The sequence below is a fragment of the Tupaia chinensis genome, unplaced genomic scaffold, assembly GCF_000334495.1.
Source record: "Tupaia chinensis unplaced genomic scaffold, TupChi_1.0 Scaffold000146_1, whole genome shotgun sequence".
NCBI lineage: Eukaryota > Metazoa > Chordata > Mammalia > Scandentia > Tupaiidae > Tupaia > Tupaia belangeri.
In genome coordinates this window covers 4,925,091-4,952,691 of record NW_006159616.1, presented here as the reverse complement: position 1 = coordinate 4,952,691, position 27,601 = coordinate 4,925,091, and the positions used below count along the sequence as shown (strand labels likewise).

At 44.3% G+C, this 27,601-nt stretch overlaps 1 protein-coding gene across 1 annotated transcript in view; it reads right to left on the bottom strand.

Annotated features, from left to right (window-relative positions):
* LOC102500380 (E3 ubiquitin-protein ligase UBR4) overlaps positions 1-27,601 on the bottom strand; it is a 107,749-nt gene that overhangs the window by 37,040 nt on the left and 43,108 nt on the right. The window contains exons 26-49 of the mRNA XM_027770668.1: positions 24,737-24,858; positions 22,656-22,753; positions 21,433-21,590; positions 20,491-20,700; positions 19,178-19,279; positions 18,764-18,864; positions 18,319-18,517; positions 17,682-17,870; positions 16,686-16,749; positions 14,713-14,904; positions 13,830-13,900; positions 13,593-13,740; positions 12,788-13,015; positions 12,002-12,172; positions 9,975-10,157; positions 8,167-8,325; positions 7,222-7,374; positions 6,555-6,782; positions 6,138-6,295; positions 4,456-4,627; positions 3,999-4,200; positions 2,098-2,261; positions 1,255-1,471; positions 51-226 (exon numbers count right to left, since the gene is read on the bottom strand). Coding sequence (XP_027626469.1) covers positions 51-226; positions 1,255-1,471; positions 2,098-2,261; positions 3,999-4,200; positions 4,456-4,627; positions 6,138-6,295; positions 6,555-6,782; positions 7,222-7,374; positions 8,167-8,325; positions 9,975-10,157; positions 12,002-12,172; positions 12,788-13,015; positions 13,593-13,740; positions 13,830-13,900; positions 14,713-14,904; positions 16,686-16,749; positions 17,682-17,870; positions 18,319-18,517; positions 18,764-18,864; positions 19,178-19,279; positions 20,491-20,700; positions 21,433-21,590; positions 22,656-22,753; positions 24,737-24,858 — 3,865 coding nt within the window. The remainder of the gene's footprint in view (positions 1-50; positions 227-1,254; positions 1,472-2,097; positions 2,262-3,998; positions 4,201-4,455; positions 4,628-6,137; positions 6,296-6,554; positions 6,783-7,221; positions 7,375-8,166; positions 8,326-9,974; positions 10,158-12,001; positions 12,173-12,787; positions 13,016-13,592; positions 13,741-13,829; positions 13,901-14,712; positions 14,905-16,685; positions 16,750-17,681; positions 17,871-18,318; positions 18,518-18,763; positions 18,865-19,177; positions 19,280-20,490; positions 20,701-21,432; positions 21,591-22,655; positions 22,754-24,736; positions 24,859-27,601) is intronic.

Below are 27,601 nucleotides of genomic sequence, written 5' to 3'. Positions count from 1 at the left end.
TATGGGTCCCTCCCCGGGCGGTTCCCACGGGCTGTGGCGGGGCCAGCCGAGTCACTATCTCCAGTGCCATTACTCTGGCTTAGGGTAGAAGGACAGATGTTGCTGACGGAGGCAGAAGGGAATTCTTCAGGGGGCTCATCAGGCCAGCCGAACTGCTCCTTGGTCTTGCCGTAAATTTTTACAGCATCTATCATGGTGACACCTGCTGGATCCACCGAGGCCCCAACTGCAATGAGCAAAAGAAGCCTTTAGGAAGCATGTTCTAAGAGCTAGCATCATACTCCATATCAAAGACCAGATGAGCTTGGGCAAAGCAGTAAATCACAAAATTATAGACACTGAGGAATTTTCTCTCTTGAGACATCAGCAGCACTTTAATCATGTATAGATACTGTTCCTACTGACTATAGGAACAGTTCGATGGGTCAATGAGTCTATTACATCTCCTACTCAGAAAAGTCCCTAAATGTCACTTGGAAGATCCTCGAAGATTTTGTCCATCATCCCCAGAGGTCTCTAAGCATTTTTTGGTTCAAAGTGCAGGTCTCCACCACTAACACTAATAGCAACTACTTCTAACAGAAAGGATATTAGATAAGTGGCCAGGAAAGAAAATCTTAAGAATGTACTTTATAGTATAAAGGCGTTGTTTTCAATTTTGCCAGAGAGTACTTGTACTCATCTGAGATAGAGAGACAGAGAAAGTGAGAAACGCACCCCTTCCCCTACCATGGGGGAAGCCATGCCATAATTCCTTCTCCTCCATCTCTCCCTCCTCTCAGGATTTTGGGTATGCATGTATACGCATCCAACATGTTTTTCAAATTCACACCACAGGCTGGTCCAGGTTTAAAGTTTGTAATGGCATGGCAATACATGTGAACACCTCCGCGTGACGTGTGACCTGAGGCCTGCATCTGCACGTTAAGAAAGCCTGCACCTTCATACACGGGTCTTGCCTTTTCTGTCTCACCACAGGAGGAGCCCCACCACTGAGGGCCACCCACCACTACAGAAGTGAAGACTCAACTGAGTTTTATACTATCCACACCCCTCCTGTTGTCAAGTACACGCCTTTGTTGTCACTTTGCTTCTTTTATATCTCAAATAAAGCACCAGGTTTCCTGGGAGCAGAGACCACAGAGCAATCAGTAGAGCAGAGTGATACCAACTACAGAGCCAGACAGTGGCTGCCCCACAACAAACGGCAGTCCTAATGAGAAGGCAGAGTCCACACCGGGAGTGGTGACTCACTGAAGAGGCTCAGCTTCTTATCAGCTTGCAAGGCTTCTTCTCTAGTGAAGGGGAAGTCAAACCAGCGTGAGCGACTCAGGTTAAGCTGCATAGTTCTGCCGAAGATCTCGATGTATGACGGAGCCCGTTCAATCGCCTGGGTCCCAATCTGGATCCGCATGCCTGTCATTACCATAGTGCTGTTGTTGTTACTTATCTCAATGGTGAAGCCGCCGGGCTGCAGGGAATAAAGGCACCCATCAGGAAACTAACAGAAGTTCTCAAGTTCTGTTAGAGTCTGAATCCTTCCTGACAGTCTCGATGTGTGAGCCTAGCCGTAGGGTGCGTGCACTCATCAGAGACACAGAGACGGTGAGAAATCACCCCCTTGGGGGTTGGCCACACTGCAATCCCGTCTTCTCCATTCTCCTCTCGGGATTTTGGGCACACACACACACATGCGCCCAGCCTGAGTGAGTTTCAAGCCGCTAGGCCCAGGACTCAAACTGTACTTGGGCATGTGGTAGTCCAGTGCCACAACCACTACACCGCCTGCTGGCCCCAACTTCTTTGCTTTTAAGGATGGGAAAACAGAGGCAAGAAGATTGCTTTCACTACCAGCCTTCCTACTCCCTAACACAACAACATCCACTTGTCTCTTACACAGGAACCCCACTAGTAATGGTGGAAACTAGCTATGGGCTGGAGCCTTACGGCATGCCAAAGACCACTGCATGTGAACTAAGGGCTAGTGACTGTGAATGTGTGCTTTCTGCTCGCATCCTAAAAGGAGATGTGCTCTCAAACCACTCTGTGTGCAAGTCCTTCTACCAAGGACTGAACCCAGCTTAGTACAGTCCTCACCTTGGTGTTGGCCACATACATGCCGGTAGAATTCAGCCGGTGCTTTATCTGCTGCGCATTATAGACCTGCAGGAGGTCGTTACCACCGAACTCCACATCCGTCAGCTGCTGGTTGTGTTCAAAGAAGTCAATGGGGAAAGTCACCTGGCTAGAGGTGCGGGTTGCTGTGGGGAACAGTACCAGATTGCCAGAGCTCTACCCACTCTGCTCCCCTCCACAGGCAGATCCCCCCACACACCAAGCCCACAAGCCCACGCACAACTCTTTCCAAGCAACCTCTGGAGTATAATGTTGCATTAATGTGATGGCTACATGCAGTCAGCTCTCCACTGGTCATTAGCCCTACCCACAACATGACCTGGCCATATCAAGAAATTCAGTGTTTCTGCTAGGGGTGCAGTTAATAGCAATGAGCCCTCTTATAACTGGTTTATCTATTTATTTTTTAATGATTATTTAATTTTACTTAGAAGTTGTTTTTTTTTTCCTTTCTTTTTTTGGAGAGGTTTTTTTTTTTTTTTTGCTATAGGGCACGTGCTCACCAGACAGAGAGAGACAGAGAGACAGAAAGCAAGAAATCACCCCCCCGGGGGATGGTCACACCACAATCCCTTCTTCTCCATTCTCCTCTCGGGACCTTGGGCACACATGCACACACACCTGGCGTGAGTTTAAGTCACCGGGTCCAGGACTCGAACTGTGGTCAACTATGTGGGAGTCCAGAGACATAGCAATTACGCTAATTGCTGGTCCCATTTTTTTTTTTTTAATTTGCTATAGAGCATGCATGTTTACCAGAATAAGAAAGCAAGAGAAAAGAGAGAAAGCAAGCCTCCAGGTCTGGAATTTGAACCTCAGTCAGTCATGAGGGAGTTCAGCACCTTAACCACCATGCCATCTGCTGGCCCCATAACTGGTTTATTTCTTAATTTTTAAAATTATTTTTGAAAGAATTATTTATTATTATTATTATTAACTTACTATAGAGCATGTGCGCTCACCAAAGAGAGGAAGTGACAAAGCAAGTCACCAGGTCCAGGACTCAAACCATGGTGGGCCAAGTGGGCGTCTATGCCTTAACTGCCATGCTACCCACTGGCCCTATTTCTTATGCTTTTTGCAACAAGGCATATGCGCTCTCCAGAGAAAACAGTGAGAGGGAAAGTAAGAAATCAATCTCCAGGGGGTACAGCCATGCCACAATCCCTTCTCCATTCTCCTCCTGGGATCTTTGGCAGGCACGCACACACACCCAGTGTGATTTTCAAGCCACCCAGTCTGAGACTTGAAGCATAGTCAGTCATGTGGGAGTCCAGCACCTTAACCACCACAACTGGTTTTTTAAAAAACAGTAACATTACTTCTTTACAGGAGGGTGAGCTATACACCATTATCTAGAACAAGTTTAAAGTTACATGAAGATCCTACAATGTTCTTTGCTTGGCCAGATTCCCTTACTCCTAAACTCAAGCTTTCCACTTCCTGAAGAGGCTGCTATCAACCAGGAGCCAGACCAACAGCTCAGAGACCTGTGATGGACTCTGCTCGATGCAGTGGGAAACTAACCAACTGAAAGGACAGACTCTTCAATAGGCCCACCCTGCAGGCAGGCATTTACTCTAAGCCCAGAGGAAACAATATCTCAACCAAGGTCTAAGACATAACTCTTTACTGGGCACCAATGAATGGCTGACCTAAAGCAAACAGCCAGTGGGTGCTTGCTCTCTGGAACACTGACACTGATTTTCAGCAAATTGGTTTGCATTAATATCCCCAAATTCAAAAAATGTGCAAGCAGAAGAGTCTGTTTTTTCACTATATTCACAACAGCCTATTCTGAGTCACTGTCTAGAAAACTGCCATTCCCATCTTCCCAGAGGTCTTCTGAGAAGGACCCTTACTGATTGTAGCCGTTTTGCGCTTCCGAACAGGCTTCATTATGCTGATCACACTGCTGGGCTGCAGGGATGGCTGGAGCCAGTAGGAGGTGTTCTCCACGTTGGCCATGTAGATGCGCAGGCTGCCGTCCTCACATAGCAAGATCATCGTCGTCCGCTGCTGCTCGTTGCAGGCCGTGTGCCTGATAGCAACCATGTCTTGGATCTACGAGGAGGGCAGGACGATAAGTGTTAGTCCCCCTGCCTATAGATAGGAACCCACAGAAAAAGGTAGAAAAGTAACTAGTTTTGTGGTCAATTTGGGAGTGCAAAGGGTGACAAAGAAAAGGCATCTAGGAAGAAATCGATAGAAAACCTTTTATAGGCCTCCACTGAAAGGGAAGGGAAAGTGGTATAAAAATAAAAAGATAAAAACAGACCAGGTTTACAGAAAAAAAAAATGGGAGAATCTGGCACTGACCTTTGCTTTAGCAGGCAGAGTCTTAATCTCCTGGATGAGAAAAGTATCTGGTTTCACCATGACTACTAGTGGCACACCTGTTGTTTGCTGCACACAACACACCAAGCCAGGGTGGTTCATCACCTCTGACCACTGACAAAGGGCAGGAGAAGTCTTACTGCCACCGTTGGAACTGCAGACAACAAAAGTCAGAGAGTCAATCACCATTTCATCATGATTTTCTGGACCTAATGACCGTCCTCTAACTAAATACATTAACTCTAGAGCAATATCCTTGACAAAAGACCCAGTTTATCCATAGGACAATTGTATTCCAAGTCACAAGCATATTCGCACACCCCAATGTGTGCTCCAGAGTGGAATTCTTTTTATTTTATTTATTTATTTTTTTTGAGAGATTTTTCACTATAGGGCGCGTGCACTCGCCAGACAGACAGAGAGAGACATAGAGACAGAAAGCGAGAAATCACCCCCAGGAGGGATGGTCACGCCACAATCCCTTCTCCTCCATTCTCCTCTCAGGATCTTGGGCACGCACGCACACGTGCCCGGCGTGAGTTTTAAGCCACCAGGTCCGGGACGCGAACCGCGGTTGACTACGTGGGAGTCCAGCGACATAGCCATTACGCTAACTGCTGGTTCTCCTGAGCAGAATTCTTATTTAGACTCTCTCATGCCAGGGTTCCTGGACTGAGGAATGGGTGGCCCTATGTACTTAGAGGCTGCCATCTACACAGGTCCATGGAGCTACCTAAGGCTGATGCCCTGTTATACTATAAGAATCTCTAAGCACAGGGCAAGCAGGTGGCATGGTAGTTAAGGTGCTGGACTCCCATATGGCTGACCATGGTATGAGTCCCAGACCTGGCGGCTTAAAATATCATGCCAGATGCATGTGCGTGTGTGCCCAAATCCCAAGAGGAGAAGTGATTATGGCATGGCCATCACCTGGGGAGGAATGATTTCTCACTTTCCCTCTCTTTGTCTTTGGCTAGTGTACAGATCTTATGGCCAAAACCTTAGAAAACATAAATAAAACTCCAAGCACACTAGATTGTGTGTAAATTGCTATCTACTTCATTTCACTTCAAGCCGAATGATTCCCAAATAAAGCCTGTGAGAAAGTGCTGCAATGGCTCTTAAATGGCAGAGAAGGATGGGGAGAGACCCTAAATCTCTTCTCCTTCCTCCCTAAATGGAACTCTCACTAGTTCACATGCCTCTGTGTTACCTGGAATCATGATGGAAGTCTCCACCTCCTAGAAATCCAACCAGGACTGTGGATACCTTGTTCTACTTACTGATAAATACTCCAAAATAAAAACTTAAAGGGTATTCTGGCAGGATGAATTCCTAAAAGAAATTTATGATTCTTTCTCAAAATGTAGCAATCATATTAAAATCTTGTTTGCTACCTTAACATAGGTTTTCCTTTTGAGTAACAGTCCCTACTTCCCAAAACTACCTCTTACAGCTTAGGGGTCTCCACAATGAAGGACAATTGCAGCAGTCAACCTGCCAACCCTGAATGCCGCTTGATTTTAATACTACCAAACAGGAAAGGGAGAGGATGCTGGAGAGATGTCCGTTTCACTAGACTCAGAATAGCTTGTGGTACCTGGGAGGCAGAGCAGAGAGGCCCTGCTGAAATGTGAAAGCTCAACACTAAATGCTCACCCCACCTTTTGATGTTGATGGGGAAGAGCTGCAACACCTCCAGTGTCGTCCTGCTGACGGTAGCTGCAAACGATTTGCCCTGGCAGTAGCTGAAGAACAGCATCTGCAACACGTGGGAGTAGTAGACGGACACACCACCGCCTGCCACCTGGCTGTTACTGTCCTGAGGGCGGAAATACACATCTGCATCAGCTTCTCGTGTTGCCTTGGCTACCAGTTTCCAGTTTATGCTGGTTACAGGTTTTAAGTCATTATTACATGCTCCACACCCTTAGCATGAGATCCCTATGGTAAATGTTACAAGTATCTTAAGAACAAAGAAACTTAAAGTTGAGTAAGTTTCGTCCCAAAGGATAAGAGGTTTTGCCAGTAGGTAAACAGAGCGAAAATGAAAACAAAGGAGTGGCTACATGCAAGCTGACCTTCAGGTCCTCGTGATTGACCTCCAGCACATTAGTGACATAGAAAGGTCCCTGCTGGGCACTACTGGCCTCTTCCATGAGTTGAGTATAGATGTACCCGGCCGAAGACATTATAACAATGATGTTCTTTCCTTCCTCATTAAAGAGGAACGTAACATCTCTTATCTTTGAGCTCGGTAGAAGAAAGTAGAAGGTTGGACTCAAGGCATCAACAGACAAGTCATAAATCTGCAAGACAGAAGAAAGACTAAATACAGGAGATCTATTTCACTCGCATTCCCAAAGTATCCTGGTAAATCCAAATAGGTGCAACCGGTGAGAAATGGACATTTACTCTCCATTCAAAAAGCACCTACAAAGTGTCGGGCACTCAGCATATCAAACGATTATCTTTCACTCCCTCTCAAGGAAGAAGTAAGGGAGAGATACACATGAATTCTGCAACAAGTACAGTCATAGGTGTACTTGGTACAGAAAAGGGGAGATACAGAATCGATTCACATTGCCTATACACAGAGCCTCCTGCTGGGCAACATAAAAAGCCACAGCATGTTTTTTATTAAATTTTTAATTTATGGGAGAAGCTAGTACATAACAGAGAGCAGACCTTCTAGATTTAAAAGCAAAACAATTCTAGCCTCATGTTGTCAAAGAGCTGTAATTGTACCTTGACAAAGTCTGCAGTGACGATTGCTAACTCGGTCTGGGAACCAGGTAACCACACGGCTTTGATAATGAAGTTCCCCGTTGCCAACTGGGGGTGCAGCACCAAGTGATCCGAAACAGAGCCTGAGCTACTAAAGGTGAGCACGTGGCAATCCTGTACAAGGTTGAGAAACAATGGTTAAAAGATGATCTGGAAAATAGGTTAATTCACTTCAGACTTCTACCATTTCCTTTTCTTCCAGAATATTCCCTGCCTTCGAGTAGCATTTAGACTATCTAGTAACATATTAAGGTTTCAAGAACACACAAACTGCTTCCAATATAGGAGAAATCTGGAAGAAATACTGAGAATAATTTCTTCTGAATTCTAGCTTTTAAGTTTTAATCTCAAAAGCAAACTTTTTAAAAGTGGTCCTGGGACCAGCAGGTGGCATAGTTGTTAAGGTGCTGGACACACCCACGTAGCTGATCACGGTTCGAGTCCTGGACCTGGTGGCTTGCTTTCGCACTTAATCTCTCTCTGTGTCTCTCTCTGGCCAAATTAAAATAAATGAATAAATTTAAAAATTAAAAAAAGAAGTGGTCCTGATGAGGCCAGTCAATAGTGTGGTGGTTAAGGCTAAGGAGACTAGATTCCATATGGGCAACTGCATAGTTTGAGTCCTCAACCCTGCAGCTTGAAACACAAGCCAGGCACATGTGCATGTGTGTCCAAAATGTCAAGAAGAGAATGGAGAAGAACTGCTGCATGGCCATCACCTTTGGGGGTAGGGGTGATTTCTCACTTTCTCTTTCTCTTTCTGTGTGCATGTGTGTGTATCTGTCTACCCTATAGCAAAAACTTAAAAAAAAAAAAAAAAAAAAAAAGTGGTGCTGGGAACAGAGGGGGAAGGTGAGTAAGGTTCATCACAGCCCAAGGTCACTGAACCCGGATGAAGATCTGTACCTTTAGTCCACAAACTGCCAGGTAGTCCTCCTTGCAGGGGTTTCCTGTGAGGCTCAGCACGGTAAAGGGAACTGGGGCAGAAGCCAAGCGGGTCAGAGTCAACTTCCTTTTGCTGGAATCAGCTTGCTTCAGGAGTGCAGACAGCTGTAGAACAGTGATCTGCAAAGGACAACTGCCAGTTTATGGTAAACCTAGTACTCTCAGAGAACACAAAGCAAATGAAAACTTTCAACAGGAGTATCAGTTTGCAAGCTTTTCTGCAGACATGTCTCTTAGGAAGACCACCAATATGAGCCTCTGTTTCTCCTAGCTGAAAGATGTAGAATGTCGTTCATTCCTGCCTTCCAATGAGGACAGACAAAAATGAAATCAGCCCCTCTTCGTAGAATTATTTCACAAAATATCTAGATGATTGCTATGTGCCATTACCCTTTTCCAGCTTTTTTGAAACTGTCTCTAAAATTATCTTAGAGCTATTTTGAGGACTCTCCATATTTTCACTTAAGATGAAGTTCAAAAAACCTTAGTAGCAAAGGAGAGGACAATGGAAAGACATGAGTTAAGATGCCTAGCACTCGGGGCCAGCAGACGGCTTAGTGGTTATGTTGCTGGACTTCCACATGGTTGGCCACTGTTTGAGACCCAGACCATGGCTTGAAACTCATACTGGTCATGTGTACGTACTTGTCCAAAATCCCAAGAGGAGATGGGAACCAGCAGTTGGCGTAATGGCTATGTCGCTGGACTCCCACGCAGTCAACCGTGGTTCGCGTCCCAGACCCGGTGGCTTAATACTCAACACTGGGTGTGTGTGTGTGTGTGCGTGCCCAAGATCCCGAGAGGAGAATGGAGGAGAAGGGATTGCGGCGTGACCATCCCCTCTGGGGGTTGATTTCTCGCTTTCTGTCTCTCTGTCTGGCTGGCGAGTGCACGTACCCTATAGCGAAAACCTCTCAAAAAAAAAAAAAAAAATCCTAAGAGGAGAAGGGATTGCGGAACAGCCACTCCCCTCAGGGGGTTATTTCTCCCTTTCTCCGTCTGTCTCTGTCTCTCTGGCAAGCGCACACACCCTATGGCAAAAAAAATCTCCTCTTTAAAAAAAAAAAGCCTGGCACTCTTCCAATGTCTACTAGTTCTACAGAACAACAGAATCTTCCCTGTGTCCTCAGAAGGCAGAGAAGGACTAGACAAGGAGCAGTCTTATGAAGACCTCTGCCTCTCAGCTCATGCCCTACAGAGTGAGCAAACAAGGCAAGACCAAGAGCCAAGCTGTCCTAGGCAGGTTATGACCTTTTCCTGGGGCTTAAATAACATGGTCCGGGTGGGAATTTACCAATAAGAAACATCTTTTTCCTAATTATACTGCCTCTACATCTAATCAAGTAACTCAGAGTGCAAAAAGAAAAGTTCAATGTGCTCTGTTCTTAAAGTATTCTCGGAACCCCGTGGACTTTTCCCCACAGAGGGCTAAGCTAAGAATGGCCATCTATCTGTTTGGCTTAGTGATTAAGATAAACATAACTGGACCAGCTGGTGGTATGATGGTTAAGGCAGCTGGATTCAACATGGCCAACAGCGCAGTTCAAGTCCTAAAATGACAGCTTGAAAAACACACTGGGTGCATCTGGGTGGTGCTCAAAATCAAGAGAGGAGAATGAAGAAGGGACTATGGCAGGGCCATGGTCCCGGTGGGTGATTTCTCACTCTCTGCCTTGAGCTCTCTCTGGAAAGCACATACAACCTATAGCAAAACTTCAATAAAAAATAAACATGACCTAAATTGAATGGGACAGAACTGGAGGACCCACCTTGCCCTTCTCGTGGCTCACAGCCAAATGCTGGCGACGCCCATGGGGGGAGGAGAGCACACACATAGCCACACGCCTAAGCACATGGGCGCTGATCAGCTGCCGAATAGTCTGGCCCTGGTCTCCACTGTAATTCATGCGAACATTCTCAAAGGCACCTTCCTGGGAGCCTAGGGTGGGAACCTGCAGAGGGAAGAAGCACAGAAAGTAGAGATGTTAAGGCATGTAAGATGAACTCAAAGATCTTCAAGTGACTGGGATACCAAACAACCTAGTGACCCAAAACAATATGCTCAACCTCCCACCCGTCGATGGCTTGGCAAATCTGTCAAAAGTTAGTGTCAGCCCAGTAAGGATAGTGTGATGGGCTTTCCATAAGCTAAGCCTAATCAACAGAAAGAACTGGCCTTTTAAAAATGTGAAAATGTCCTTTTCTTATAAAATGACAGAATCATCAGTCAGAATTTACTTTTCATTGTTCTAACCTGGCAAAATCAACTCAGCAACACCATGGGTCACCGAGCTTACCCCAGTATTTTTTAGCTTCATCTCAGTATCTAAAAATCTAAAAAAAAAAAAAAAGATCTAAAGCTGTGACTGATCTTTAGTATCAGAATGTGTGTATGTACCCGTACATTTCCAAGTGACTGTCACTCCCTTGCAAAGTCACCCTGTGTGATCTACCAGGCAAGGACCTTGTCCACAGTACTTACTCACTTCCCTTTTGGAATCACCACCCCTTACTCTCCGCTACATAGTGCTGCCAGAAGAGGCTGGGAAGACCTCATCAAGAAGTCTTGCATATTATTTGACAACTGCAGTGAGCTGTATGGGCACAGCTGGGTACTACTTTATAGTATGTTCATTCTACTCACTGGGGTTTATGCCTAGGGTCAGACGTGGGTTCATGTATAGGTACATGTCAGCTGTGCTAGCTATTGGATATATTTAGACTAATTAAGTTCATTGGCAGAACAATTGAATGGGGGGGGGAAGGCATGGAGGGCCAACATGGGTGCCAGGGACAATGGGGGAGGAGGATGGGACATAGCAGAGGGTGGGGGATGGGGAATCAAGGATGGCAAAACAAAAGGCAAGGTATGCAGGACATAAGAATTGGAAAATTATTTGCTGAGAACATGTATGTTGATATGCTTGATTGAGCCAATGCACAGTGTATTTTGGATGGAAAATTTATTTGTGTGTTGTGATGGTGTATAGTGAATTAATGTAGAAAATGAATAAATTTAAAAAAAAAAAAAAAGAAGTCCTGCATATTTAGGGCTGAGCAACAAGTTTTAAAGTAGATAATGACTACTTTAAAACCCATGCAATGTGAAGAATTGAAGGACAAGTATCCAAAAGATTATAAACAGGGGCCAAGCCATGGTGTAGTGGTGAAGGCACTGGATCCCACACAGCCAACTGCATGGTTCGAGTACCAACCAAGTACATGTGTCCAAGTGCCCAAAATCCCAAAAATGGGGAAAATGAAGAGGACTACAGCATGACCATTCCCCGTTTGGTGGGGAAGGGTTTCTCACTTCCCCTCACCATCCCTCTTTTTTCCTGTCTCTCCTGGGCAAGTGCACATGCCCTCTGATTAAAAGCAAAAACAAAAAGAAAAACAAAAAATATATAAGCAAATGAGGACAGGTTTTACAGCCAGATCAACTCCTACAAGATACAATAAGGAACTTTTCTTTATACATAGAATAAATTTCTAAATATTAAATTGCCCCAAAATGAAGTTTCCCTTCTCTTAGGAGTTCATATATTTACATAAACTGAAAAGAGGATTTCTTCTCAGGTTGGCTCAAATGGACCCTGGGTTTCCTTCTTTTGAAAGCACCTCGGACACTGATTTTCACCATGCTCACGGTAAGATTTAGGGAGGTCATTCCAAGTCTCAATGGCCAGGGATGAGCCAGTCCAAGTCTGCCCCTCAGGGCATCGGCACACTCTGGCATCTTAGTAAATCTGCTGGTTCCTACCAGCCGCGCACTGCGTGACCCTAACGCACTCACCATCAGCTGGTCTGTCATCTCAACCCCCTTGTCCACGGTATGCAGCTCACTGAGGGCCTGCTGGGCCCGGCTGCTGCTCCCCACAGCCGAAGCCTGCTGAAAGTTGGTCTGAATGGCATCCATGAGGAAATTGAGCATGTCCAGCACAAGAGGAGCGAAGGAGAAATTGGCCTGAGAAACATTAAAATACACGGTGAGAAACAAATTAAAATAATGAGTCACGCTCGTAACAATTTTGCCAATAATTGTCTTCAGAATCCAGTTGCCTCACTTCCGGCTAGATATTCAATCCATCAGCTCATTCTCTCCATAATCTTGGACTTGATTCCAATCAATATGTTATGGTGTTACGGACTCTAGAAAAATCTTTGCATACCAAGGGTCCCACATAGACACTCCAATGCTCAAAGGTATCCATCACATAAAATTAGCTAACTTCTCTGTTATAGACCATCCTTGAAAAAACTGGAAAAATATAAACACTTAAGTCAGTTTCAACATTCTGTGCTTCAGCTGAGGAGACCTGGCCAAGAAAGAGAGCTCTAGAGTATTACAGAACAAAAACTGATCCTTCCACAAACCCCCAGTAATACTCCCAATATGTCACAGTCACAAATCCTTCCCTGGGACCTGACATACTGTGTGTATCCGCATTGTGAAAGTGGGCACACTGAGAAGAAGAAGAAAACGAGTCGTGAAGGGAGCCTTGTGCGTTGTTCACTCTCACACAGATCTGCCAGGCCCTGCACTCTGCCTACTGTCCTGGGCACCGTCAGCAAGTCCCACCTGGTTCTGCAGCTCTTCCCGGCAGCCCTCTACTGTACGACACAGGCTGCTCTTCTTAGGCTTCTCTTCATCGGCAAGCTTCCCATCACTGATGGTGACCTTGGCCTTGTCAGCTGCTGAGGTGCTGGCATGGCGGACCAGACTCTCTGAGACCCTGGGCTCACTCTGAAATGCCGATTCCTTCATGGTAGAGCTCATGCCACTGCTGGGAGTTCTCTTCACCAGTGCCTAGGGATGGAAAGCATCAGAGTCCGAGTCCCTGCCACGAACACAGATAAAAAACTGCCGAAGATCTTGGAGGTATCTGAACCAAAGGAGAAATCTGCTAAACAGCCAAATGTTTTCTAAAAGTCCTAATCTGGTCTTCATGGTGTTCATGTCATATCAAACTTACCTCATTCACAGCATCAAGCCTTGATTCTAACACCTGAAATTGTGGGGCAGTCTAAGGAAAAACTTACTACAGGCCGTGATGATAGAGAGCGCCAGTAACAAAGCTAGAAAATATTCCTAGAGTCAGGTACTGTGAAGGTGACTTGAGAATTTTCTTTTTCTTTTTTTAATTTTATTTATTCAATAGTTTATTGTAATTTGACCAGAGAGAGACACAGACAGAGAGAGAGCAAAAAAGCAAGCCACCAGGCCTGGTATTCAAACTGTAGTCGGCCATGTGGGTGTGTCCAGCGCCTTAATCACCACACCACCTGCTGGTCCCCAATGCGGGAATTCTCTAGTCTGGCTTAAGTCTATCTGCATCACTTATAAGTCACATGTTACAGCCCAGCCAAGGTTCCAAACCACTCACCAAACAGCTGCCATCTTCCTTGGCTCCACAGTCACAGAAGAAGGATCCATACTTGGCATAGGAAATCTCATGATCCTTGTGGCACACCTTGGCACATACCGTACACACACCGACCCCGTCAACCATTTTACAGGTATGACAGTGGTACCTACAAAGAACAAGACCCAGTAAATAATCTCAGAAGTCCAACAATCAAGGCCCAGCAAACCCTCACCTACAAGGAAGAACTACTCTTACCAATGCTGATTCATGAATTCTTTCTGTGTTATCGTAAAAGTGCACAGTTTATTGCAAAGAGAATCTTCATCCTTCAAAAATAACAAGTCTTTTTAATCAAAAGTATATCCTTCCACATAGATACTTTCTAAAAAAAATACCAGTTTCAACACCCTATGGAGAGTGAATAATCAGCTCTTAAACGACCAACAGAAACCTGTCCCAACTGGAAATAGTTAGGTGGCTGAAAATTTGCAGTAATTTCAGGTGAACTCTTAGGGTTTTGTAGTTAAGGAAAATAATAAACCTTATGCTTTCTCTACAAGGAACTCCCACCACCCCCACAAAGAACTCAACCTGAAAATTCCATTTTGAATGCAAAGATTAAGGAAGTAGGACAAGTGCCTCTGGATAGAAGAAAGGCATCTGCTTACTAAAAGGTCCTTTCCTAGTCCAGCCTAATGACAGTCTTTAGGAAATTGAACTGTAGCACTAGAAACCGCATGGCTGATTGAGGATTTAGATACCCAGATGGGTCTGAAAACATGCACGTGTGCCTAAGATCCTGATGAACTGGAGGGCTAGGGAAAGGGGACCACAGCATGACGAGACCCTACTGAGGGTCGTTCTTTATTCTCTCATCCTCTCCCTTTTTCTCATGTGTGCACATGTGCTATTACGAGTGACATGGACTTAGGAAAAAAGGTCTTCTCCTCAAGACATTGGATCCACTTGGCTTGCTCTGTAGGTCCATAAGATCAGCCCTGCACTAGTACCATACGGCCAAAGAAAGCAACAAGGACTGGGAAGTTTGGACGCTCACAAGGAGCTGGAAGAGACAAAGGATTATTAAGGTGTTAGTCATTACCTTCAGAAGTTAACTCACAGGTTACTTAGAACTTACTGAGTCCTCAGCCTGAGAATCTTCCTCTTCCACTGCCAACTCCTCTACCCAGTCTGAGTCCACCTCAATGGCACGTTCTTCCCCATCCACTGAGAGGTGACTTGGGCCTTGACCATGACTCTGGCTCAGGGCATTGGTGACATCAGCTAAGTAAGACATAATATGGCACGTGCACTCCAAGATGACCACATGCTGTAAGAGAGCACAACCCCAGAGAAACTTGAGTTCTCCGAGGTTTGTTACATAAACTGTGTTCCCTCAAGCTTTCTTCAATAAAGCTCAAGTTCAGAGAACTAGTAAAAAGGCAGAGAAAAACATGTCTTCAGTATCTATTTCCCCAGCTCTTACCCCTATTTCTGCATGTAGCTCATCAAATAATTTGTACTGAATCAGTATGCACTTATTCACTCTTAATCAAAATAATTCTTTACAAAGTCTTAAAAAATGAAGTAGAATTTAAATAAAACAGAGTGAAAATAAAGACTAAAACCATTCAAGAAAAGACCAGATTATAGTAAGTACGAAAAGGCTCTTACTTGCATTTTCGCTACCATTAGCACTTTTATTAACCATAAAAGAAAGTCATTTATATAATAATTATTGGGCTTCAAATTAAAGCAAAGGAAGAGGAGTAACTTCAAAGAGCAGGAGAAAAGTTTTCCAGCCCACCATTCAAGTGGTTCATCCTTTCCTGAAAAATTCCGATAATGGGGCCAGCAGGTAGCATGGCAGTTAAAGGTACTGGACTCCCGCATGGCCCACAGTTCGAGTACCACACCTAGCAGCTTGCTTTTACATTTTGCCCCTCTCTCCTTTCTCTCTCTCTCTGTCCCTCTCCAGTCAAATTAAAATAATAAATAAATAAATAAATAAAGTTAAAATAAACAGTACAATCTTCATTTTTAAAGAAAAACTTTTTAAAATTAAAATCCTAATAGGGCCAGCAGGTGGGCATGGTGGTTATAGTACCGGGCTCCCAGATGGCTGACCATGGTTAAGAGTCCCAGACTCAGTGGTTTAAAAATCACACCAAGAAAGTGTGTGCAATGCCCAAAATCTTGTGAGAAGAATGGAAAAAGAATTACAGCATGGCCATCTTCCCCCCGAGAGGGGGTGATTTCTCACTTTCCCTCTCCCTGTCTCTCTCCCTGGGGAGCATACATGTCCTATGGCAAAAATCTAAAAACAAAACTGAAAAACAAAACCTGATACTCTGGCATCAAGTCCTCAAATCTCTAGTTTCTCTACTCCACATTGTGATGTTTCAGTGCTTAAAGATGAACAGGAGTAGGGGAGAGATGAAGGTACTGGTGGAGCCAATGGTCAGGTATCTAAGCCACCCATGTCGGGATTACGGACTGGATGGGGAGGAAATGCCGGAATAAAGGGTATCTGTCAGCGTCTTACCCCTTTACTCAGCACAGTGACCTGAACCTTCAGAGAGCTTAAAGAATTATAGCATCTGGACTGAGCTGATGAGGAGGTCTGCCACCCCTCGTAACACTGACTCAAAGTGCACGATCAGCTTAAAGAATTCTAGCATCTGGACTGAGATGAGGAGGTCTGCAACCCCTCGTAACACTGACTCAAAGTGCACGATTTTATGACATGAGTATACCAAAACTTCCCAAAGCCTCAGGATAGCATGAATTCACTGTTTTGTTTCGTTTTTATGTGAACAGGTTTATTATTATTATTATTAAATTTGACTGGGGGGGGCAGACAAGTGAGAAAAGGAGGACTCTGCTAGATGTCTATTTACCAGAATACATCATTCCTATCCTTTCCATCCACCCAAAAGAAGCCGAGGGCATGCAGAGAGCAACTACACTTTCAGGTCTTTGAGTCTAACAGCCTTGTCCTCTGTAGGCTGGCCAGGGACAGAACCAAGAGAAAGGAGAGACTCCCAGCTGACCGCCAAGATAAGAATCATCTGTCCCCTCACTCCCCGCCTGCTGTCACTCATTTCCTACCTTTCCATGCATTACATTGGCATTCAGTTTCTCAACCACATTCTTCTGTGACAGGTATTTCTTACTGTCCCAAAGAAAGAAAAGGGGAAGGGGAGAGATAAAATCATCTAAGGAACCAAAGAAAGAAGGCATATTCATGAACCTAGAATCGGTCTGTCAAAAAGCCTTCTTACAAAACTATGTACCTCATTGCGTAGTGTGAGGTGCTCTGGTTAGAATTCTCACTGACACTTGGGATACTTTTCCCAAGATTTCTCTTGGTAAAAATGAAGAGGAAACTCTACTGAGGAAATAATGAATGGGACAGGGTCAAGATGATCTGTGAGTTACTGAAACCAGTGTAATTTTCCTGTACTGAACACAAGAGCACTTCATGGGGCTATTAACTGTTCCTCAAAGATTTTACCCATTTGATAAAATGAAAATTGATCTGTACTTTAAATTTTTTGCAGGAATTCAAAATTATAAAAGAAACCAGAGGGCCAGCCAGTGGCATGATGGTAAAGGCAGCTATAGCCCATACGGCCAATTATGCGGTTTTGTATCCCAGACTTGGTGACTTGAAAAACATGCTGGGTATGTGTAGGTGCACACCCAGAATCCCAGCGGAGAATGGAGGAGCAAGGACTGTAGCCTAGCCATCTCCCTCCGCCCATCTCCCCCCGCCCTAAGGAGGGCTGATTTCTCACTTCCTCCCCTACCCCAGCACACGCACTCTAGAGTAAATTTTAAAAAGAAACCATTAAAACTCATATAAAGTAAAATTACATTAAAAAATATATCAATATATATTATTAAGTAGTATTTCATCAAGTAGTCCATATCTTTAGTTTTTAGGCTAATAAACATGTTTCTTTAAAGAAAAATATAATAAAGAAGATGAAATCTCAAGTGAAAGGTCATGAGCTACCTCTCCTCAACCCAGAAGGCAGATTTGAGCTTCTTTGATTCTCTCTCTGAGCCACAAAGACAGGAACCTCCAACGTCATCACTTACCATCTGCTTAACCAGTCCACGGCAGCATTATGGAGCTGCAGGTGACCAGCACCTTGACCTGCACTTGCCAGGGTGGCCATGACAACCATGAGCTCAGGGAAGCCAGTCCCATCACCATTGGCCAGCATCTCTGTTGCCATCGGGGTCAGGGTACCAAGAAGAACAGCACATACACCTTCCCCAACTTGGCTGGTAGGAAAAAGCAAACTGGTGAGTGACCAACAGGAACCTCACTGTGTATTTCAAGTATGTAATAGCAATCAAAAACAACTTTTAAATAAAATATCAAATACATGACAACACATACTAATCCCAGCTTCGGATTTGACTGCTAGTACACAAAACATTCACCCTGGTTGCAAGCAATGGGCCACGTCAATCCAAAAGCTCCTTTCCATGGGGAAAATCAAGAAATGATACTAGATTTCCTGAGTCTAGGGAGAGGGAGGTATGAAAACACTGAAAATGCTCAAACTGAGGCCTGATGGAAAGAGAGCCACCAACACCGACGTATGGGGTAGTCGGGAAAGTCACAATGCATTTTTGCATGGAAAAACAGAAAAGTACATCATGACCTTCCCAACAACCCAGTACCTCTGGGGTTATCAGGGACAGGACAGACATGCAGTTGTTCTACCTGTTTTCCCGAACAATGTATGTGGTCAGTAACTGCAACAGCTGCCGGTTCTCCTGAATTATATCCAGCTGATCGGAATCTTTTGGGGGTGACGTCGTCATGCGGGTGAGCCAGGCCTGCAGACGCACAGGCTCCACGCAAGCCAGCTGTGCCAGAGAGCCACAGAGATGCAGAAGGCTCGGGTTAGGGCTCTTCTCAGCTACGAACAACCAAGAGGCTGAGGTCAGTGAGGAAGGGCAAGGGAAGGTCAGGAAAGGGCAGAATGGGAGCCAGGAAAGAAGAAAAGGCTTCAAGCAAGTTTTCAACTTCCTCCCAAACTTTCTCTGAGGGATTCTCTCCACTTGTTAGCGTTTTCATGCTGAAGTTAAACTCAGGCAGAAGATATGCACAGTATTAGCCGGACATCAAAGTTCCCATAAGAAGATTACTAAAAGCTGTCACTCACTCAGCTGGAAGAGTTTGGTGAAGAATTTCAAAACTCGGTTACAGAATTTAGCAGAGAGGTTCTCATTGGCTGTTGCCATCATGATCTGCACAAGTTCTCCACTGGGAGGCAGGAGGGGGGAAATGAAAGAATCACATTAAGCCTCACATAAAAGGCATCCGCTTCTATTTCTTCACAATCTCATCTCCTCTAAGGGAAATGGTCACTTACGAATCAACAACATGAACTATTTATGAAATCAACCCCCTCATCGATGACCTCAAGGAGTCAGCAACTAACCTAAGTCCTCCCCAAGTACAGAAACCTAGGCAGGCCTTAAGTATTATCTAAGAATACCTACGTCAACATATAGAGCTCTTTGCTTTCAGAATGCATTCAAAATATGTTTACTGAATAAAGTGAAATGCAGCTCACCTGTCAGAGAAAAACTCTTCCATAGCTTTACGAGCCTGGCTGCTTTCCAGCTGCTTTTCCAAATACTGAAGACACTCCTCCAAGATGGATTCATCTAGTCCACTGTGGATCCAAAGGAAAAAATTAACTACCAGTAATAAGATCTTTCAATTTCCTCCTCTGTTGATTCTCAAAAACCCAAAGTTTGGTAGTTTATGTAGACCTTCAGAGCAACACTCACACTTGCTTTCTCAAAGCTTACCACAAGCTTAGCATTTGGCAGAGTAAGTGCTCAATAGGTATCTAATGAATTAACAGGACCACGTCAATCTTATTTCACTACTCTCTTTCCTGAGAAGTTAAACAGCAAAGGCATCTGAAACTCAAGAGTCCTAATCCAGATTGTGCCATTCATTTTTTGTTTGAAAGGTGGGGGGTGGGGGAGGTTCACTTTGGGCAAATTCTTTCTGCAAAGCTGAATTGTCTCAAATTCCTTATCTATTTAGAAAGAAGAGAATGGGAGAAAAAAGGAGTCCTCGATGAAAACGTGTACTCTTCAACAGCACAGAGAGAGGAAGTCCTCACATCTGGACCTCTGTCTGTGCAGTGCTCAGTCAGGCAGAAGCACACCAAGATAGTTTTCTATGGCTCACCTACATCAAAACGGCTTAACCTATCAAGGCCAAACAACGCAGTGGTACCTCCTGATACCGTAGACTCCCATTCAGATGTATGGTCACAAAAATAATAGACATTGGGAAACAGCAGTTAGTGCAATGGCTATGTCGCTGGACTCCCATGTAGTCGACCGCGGTTCGCGTCCTGGACCCGGTGGCTTAAAACTCACGCCGGGCATGTGTGCGTGCGTGCCCAAGATCCCGAGAGGAGAATGGAGGAGAAGGGATTGCGGCGTGACCATCCCCCCTGGGGGGTGATTTCTCGCTTTCTGTCTCTATGTCTCTCTCTGTCTGTCTGGCAAGCGCACGCACCCTATAGTGAAAACCTCTCCAAAAAAAAAAAAAAATTATAGACACTGATTTTTATCAAGCTCCTCTGTACACCTCACCACATGTAGTACAGCACCTGGTAATCATTCTTAAACTATTTCTCTAAATCTGAACATTTAAGCTTTACATTTCTTAACGAACTAATCACAAAAGGATTCCAAATAACTCTTCACACATTTCCACACGAACGCCAAAGGCACACAAGCACAGAATTTTGTCATGAAGTACAGTAACATGAGTGCATGGCGTAAATAAGCCAGTACTGGCACATTTCAGATAGCAGCAGGAGGTCACGGGAATGGAACTATTCTTCTGAACAGGGCTCACCTATTGGGATCTGCGTGATTGGCCAGAATGTTGTAACAACCAGTAATCAGCTTCTCATACACACGAGCCAGGAACTCATCAGACTCTGCAGGGCCCAAAATGCGTTCCAGGGAATTGCTACTGATCTCAGCAACACTCTCAGTGCTCGACTCCAAAAGAAGGGGTAATAAGGTCCGGATCACCTGTGGTGGGTTCATCTCATCGGACCAACTACAGCAAAGAAAATGCAACCAAGTTAGTGAATATTCTCCAAAATGCTCCAAGGCAGAGTAGGAAAACTCAATCATTTATTGTGATCAGGCTTTTATTCCAGTTTTTAGTCCCTTGATACTTGGCTTCTGCATAGGTAATTATATAATATCATGTTCTTCTTTTTCATTATTGAATCAGAAGTAAAAATCATTTCCATATTAAAAATCCACTTACAGAACAAATTAACAGGATGCATTTCAAAACACTGAATAAAGAAAATTAACTAAAACCTAAGGGAGAAACCCATCCCAGATGAGCTTCGTATGAGGACTGCAAAGAACCTGGACCACTTATAAGGTAAAGTTAAATATATATGACTTTACTATGACCTATGTACAGGAAGGCAGAGACCCAACAGTCCCTCGAAAGCAGAGTCCAACTTCCATAATAATTCTGCAGAAACATTACCAAATAAATGCTCACCTTCACTTTAAATGCAAAGCATCTCCAAATCTGAGTATCATTTAAAGCCTGAAAAAATACTACAAAGAAAAAGAAGAGGAAGCACTGTGCTGCCTTTTATCTAAGTTAAAGATCAGTTCATGCAAGCAGTCATACTCCAGAGCAACAGATTCTCTTCTCTAAAGGAGGATACAGGAAAGGCATTACTCTGGGGTTAGTAAACCTTCGTCATTTAGCTACAAGAGAACACAGATGCAGAGCACGCCTGACTATCTAACAGGTACTCACACGATGAGATCTCCTGTCAGCCTGACCAGCGAGAGCAGGGTATGCTTCAAGGAAGCAGCCAGGGGCAGGCTTTGGCCACAGAGAGTCCCCAGGTGAGCAGCCTGCACAGCACTGATGTAGCTCTCTGATGGGATGGTGTCGTTGGCAAAGGCATTGCGCTGCAAGAAACCAAGTCAGATGTTGGACAGACTGTCCATCCCGGATAAGATTCTCATGTGGAAAAAACACTGACATAAACTAAGAGCCTATGGAGGTTTATAAACAATGGCTTCTTCTCAGTATACACTTACTCTTCCTAGGAAGGAAAGTGACTTCGGCAGAAGAAATCAGTTAAATTTCATTTAGTACAAAATGAACAGTTAAAAACAACAAATATCCAATATTACTTTCAAATCATTAAACTACAATATATACTATATTTAACAGTTAAACTATTCTTTGTAATGACTGAGAAGAACGTGTATTTTGCAAACTTCTGGTCTCCATTACAAAGATTGCAATATCCTTGTACTGTTAACTGCCCGTAGTGTAAACAGAGGTTGCGATTACAAACCAGGGGTCCTAAGATTTTTCTGAAGAACTGTAACAACAAAGTCATTGTAAATAGAGGAAGTTTGAGTACAGCGACACACAAAGATCAAGTAACTCCAAGGAAGACTCAACAGTTTCTAAAAGCCTACAGGACCTAAAAGCGATCCCACACAACTATGACAAAAGAGGCAGGTTCCTGACATAAGCTCAAAAGGAAAAGAAACTAGGTTAACATTAACTGAGAATTCACCTTCCAGACAATGTGCTAGGCATTTTATATGTAATACATTAAATCTCAGATCTCCATTTTCTTTTTTTAAGGAGAAAGATATTTGCTAGAGGGTATGTGCACTTATCAGAGAAACAGAGAGAGAGAGAGAGAGAAAGTGAGAAGTCACCCCATCCAGGGGATGACCACACCACAGTCCTTTCTCCTCCACTCTCCCCTCAGGATTTTGGGCACCCACACACACACACACCTGGTGTGAGTTTTAAGCACCAAGTCCAGGATTTGAACCATGGTTGGCCAAGTGGGAGTCAAGCTACGTCATCTGCTTGCCCCCACACCCCGTAGTTTCAACAGGCGAAGAAACTGAGGCTCGGAGAACTAAAGTGGTTTTTCCTATAGTAACACAAACTTCTCACTGGGCTAGGGCTTAACATTTCTACCCCTGGAAGAGGTAGGGACTCACCCAGGACCCAGCGTTGGGGAACTCATTGGTACTGATGCTGCTCCAGGACTCACACACAGCCTGCACCGATGATGGCAGATTCTGAACCAGTGTTGGACCTGGAGGCGACAGAGAGGGCAAGGACTCATCACAAGAAACAAGAAACAGAATAGAACAACTTAAAAGCTAAGCTCAAATGCCGGAAGAAACTACAAGCCAGGCTGTCAAAGTAATTACTAAGATAGCCTAGATGGATGTTTCAATAAGCAGCACTACGTCCAAAAACCAACTAATTGCCTAATAGCTAGCAATCTCAATTGTAAGGTTTTCATTTCCCATCAAATTCACTTTCTAATCTTGCAAGTAAAGAAGACAACTGAAAACAAGATGCAAAGTGACGGTGAGTCTCTGCAAGTCTGGGCAAAACCACCATTACACATCTGTTTCCCCTTTGATGAATAGGTATCACTTTGATCTTTCTCCCAAGACAAATCTTGAGGGCAAGGATCATTAAAGCACATCAAGAACAGTACTCAGTGAAGTAGTACTAACTGAGCCTATCTGAACATTCAAACAGTACTTAAAGCTTGAAATTAAGAGAGATACAAATGGCTCCAACTTTGGTTTCCTTTTTTTTCTTAAGGTTATTTTGGCCATAAGGTGCATGTGCTCTCCAGAGAGAGAGAAAGAGAGAGAGACAGTAAGAAGGAAAGTGAGAAATCAACCCCGGGGGAAGGGCCACACTGTAATCCCTTGTCCTCCACTCTCCTCTCAGGATTTTGAGCACACATGCACATGTGCCCGGCATGATTTTCAAGCCACTGGGTTTGGGACTTACACCATGGTTGCTCATGTAGGAATCCAGTGCCTTTTATTATTATTTTTTCTTTTTTTGGAGAGGTTTTTTGCTATAGGGTGCATGTGCTCACCAGACAGACAGAAAGACAGAAAACGAGAAACCACCCCCTAGAGAGCATGGCCACACCGCAATCCCTTCTCCTCCATTCTCCTCTTGGGATCTTGAGCACGCACGCACGCACATGCACCCGGCGTGAGTTTAAGCCACCGGATCCAGGACTCAAACCGCAGTTGACAACATGGGAGTCCAGCGACATAGCCATTACAATAACTGCTGGTCCCAGAATCCAGTGCTTTAACTACTGCACCAACTGCTGGCCCAAATGGCTCTAAGTGTCAAAAGGCAAGTACTGGGAACCAGCAGTTAGCGTAATGGCTATGTCGCTGGACTCCCACGTAGTCGACCGCGGTTCGCGTCCCGGACCCGATGGCTGAAAATTCACGCCGGGCACGTGTGCATGCGTGCCCAAGATCCTGAGAGGAGAATGGAGGAGAAAGGGATTACAGCGTGACCATCCCCCCTGGGGGGTGATTTCTCGCTTTCTGTCTCTATGTCTCTGTCTGGCGAGCGCATGCGCCCTATAGCAAAAAAAAAAAAGGCAAGTACTGTCCTAACTCCAATCCTGTTCAAGTGCTTTGATTTTTCCATCTTTTTTTAAAAGAATTTATTTATTTAATTCCATTTGTTATTAATATTACTTTTAATTTGACCAGAGAGACAGGGAAACGAGAAAGCAAGCTGCCTGGTCCAGGACTTGAACCACAGTAGGTCACATGGGAGTCTAGCACCTTTAACAATGTACCTACCAGCCCCTCCATCTTAAATTTCCATAATAACAGATCCTTCCTAACCCAGGCACGAGATTTTTATAAGCACAAAGTAGCGACTACCTAGCCTTCCTAATCTCTATAAACAGGAAATTAAAAGAAAAAAAAAAAAAAACACGCTGAGTTAAAGGCAAAACAGTCTAATGCTTGGGAACCATTTGATTTTGGTTTGGATTCCAGCTGCATCGCCTGCAAGATGTAAGACGTAAGTAACTTTCCAAGCCCTGGTTTCCTAACAAGTAAAAAGGGGTAATAGCACTTACACCACAGGGTTACTAAGAAGACGAAGACAGATAAACCTACACACATGCCTGACACACAGAAGGCCCCAGTTAGTATCAGTAGACAGAGAGGGAGAGAAGTACCAGCAGCTGCAGCAGAAGTAACGTGCTGTTCAGAACCTATCGTTCACTTACCCAGAGTGTTCGCCTTGCACCTACTCGACCCAATAGCCAAAACAGCAGCAAAGCCATGCAGTTTCTCCTGGGAAGGCTTTTCAGTGGTTCCCTCTTCATTAAAGTTCTGTAGCAAATAGGCTCTGAAGAAAGAAACGGGGATGGGAAAAGCTGCAAGGTCTAATCCTATCACAACAGGGAAAAACTAAGCTTGGAAAGCTGAAAAACCTGTATCTCAGTTTCCTAGTCTGCTAAATACAATTGGTAATGCCTGCCTCTTCCAGGTTTGATAAGCATTACCATTAGTAACTATTTTCTAAAGAATTCTCATCCTCGGGAACCAGCAGTTAGCGTAAAGGCTATGTCGCTGGACTCCCATGTAGTCGACAGTGGTTCGCAGTGGCTTAAAGCTCACGTCGGGCGCGTGTGCGTGCGTGCCCAAGATCCCAAGAGGAGAATGGAGGAGAAGGGATTGCGGCGTGATCATCCCCCCTGGGGGGTGATTTCTCGCTTTCTGTCTCTATGTCTCTCTCTCTCTCTGTCTGTCTGGTGAGCGCACATGCCCTATAGTGAAAACCTCTCCAAAAAAAAAGAATTCCCATCCTTGGGGGAAGGCGGGTGGTGTGGTAGTTAAGGGTGCTCGACTCCCACATGTTCAACTGTGGTTTGAGTCCTAGGCCTGGAGGCTTTCTATCTCTATCTCTCTCTCTCTCTCTCTCTCTCTCTCTCTCTCTCTGGTCAAATTAAAATCAATCAATAAATAAAGTTAAATAAAATAATTATTTAAGAAAAAGAATTCTCATCCTCTGAATACTCCCAAAACATAATTCCAGGACAATTAAATCAAGAAACAGTGAAAACCACGTCTATTTCCCTTCTCTCACCTTGGAAGATTGGAAATGAATACATTAAAGACTCTAAGTACTATCTATATTTTTTAAAACTGAAATAAACAAGAAACTGTACCCAGTACTTCCCAAACTTCCTTGCCCAGGAAAATCTGGGCATTAACTCCCAGGACATAACATGGCCTGCTCTGGCTGCTTATTCCACACACCTAGAAAAGTATCTGGCACATAGAGGGTCCTCATACTTGTTATTTAGGTTTATTGTTCATCTCGTTTTAAAACCTTGCTTCAAGTAACAGCCCTCTCTACTGCAAGGCATTCATACTAAAAGATAAAGTTAAGTTCTGCAATGACCCAGGCCCCATTCAACATAAAAGCCCCATAGAACAGGAGCTCAACACTAAGATCCTACAGAGACCAGGTACAGTAACTGGGCTTAAGAGACACGACAAGGGACCAGCAGATGGCATAACGGTGACATTGCTGGACTCCCACGGGGTCAACCGCAGTTCTCAGACCAGTGGCTTGAACCTCACACCGAGCACATACGTATGCCTGTCCAAAGTCTCAAGAATGGAGAAGGGACTGCAGCGCAGTCATCCCGCCAGGGGATGATTTCTCACCTCAGTCTCTCTGTCTCTCCAGCAAGCACACAAGCCCTATCGCAAAAATCTCTCTCAATAAAAAGAGAGAGAGAGAGAAAGCAAGCAAGGTGAGCAGAAGTTGAACCCTGTCTTGCCAGTTCTTGCAATGAAAGAAGAGCTAGAATTCTCTATTTATAAATAATTTCCCAAATATCTTTTTGGTGGGGGAGATATTTTTTTGCTATAGGGCATGTGCACTTACTAGAGAGAAAGAAAATGAGAAATCACCCCCCAGAGGGATAGCCAGACCATAATACCTTATCCTCTATTCTTCTCTTGGGATTTTGGGCATGCACATACATGTGTGGGCATGCACATACATGTGTACGCATGTGTGCACAAGAGTTTCAAGCCGCCAGGTCCGGGACCTGAACCACAGTCAGCCATGTGGGAGTCTAGCACTTTACCCACCACTGATCCCAATTTCCCAATTTATATGTACTAAGAATTAATTTGGGGGGCAGCAGTTAAGGCACATGGCTGACTTGACATTCAAGTCCCAGACCTGGTGGATTTGAAAAAACAGCAGACGCATATGCATGCATGCCCCAAAACCCGAGAGAATAATGGAGAAAGGACTGTGGTATAGCTATCCACTCCTGGAGAGTGATTCCCTAGTTTCCCTCTTCTTTCTCTATTTTTAATTTTTTTTAAAAAGAGAGATTTTTGTTATTGAGTGTGTGTGTTTGCCGGAAACACACACACAGAGACAGACAGTGAGATATCACTCCACGGGGGAATGGCCATGCCACAATCCCTTCTCCTCAGGATTTTGGGCACGCTCACACATACACCCAGCATTGAGTGACAAGCCACCAGGTCCAGGACTTGAACCACGGTGGGAAAAATGGAAATTCAGCACATTAACCACTATGCCACCTGCTGGCCCCTCTTTCACTCTCTCTCTCTACTCTCTCTAAGGCAAGCACACATGCCTTGTTGCACCCCAAAAAAATTATTTTTTGTAATTTTTTTTAAATTCCAAATATTTAAAAATTATATAAACCAAATGTTCAATCTGCACTGTGTGTTCTAAAATAAGCTACATTTCAGAGTAACCTCTAATTCATAAAAATTTTTTTTTCCTAAGGGCATACCATGAAACATCATTGAAAGAGCTTCATCCCAGTTACTGAGAGAAATGATGAAAAAATTACATGATCTTTCTTTGTATCTTCCAAGTAAAATGCTAGAAATATTTAAAGAGTGATAGAAATTAAACTTCCTCCTGACTCCTGCAGAACTACAGGAAAATTCTCTAGCCAGGCACCCCTTAATATCAGAGAAAAAAAATCGTACTCCAAGGGAGAGAGCAGGGGGAATTAAGCTGATAAAAAGGAAAAGTGTGAAATTCTGAGTCACTGGCAGATCTATGCAGAGTGGCTGGAACACGT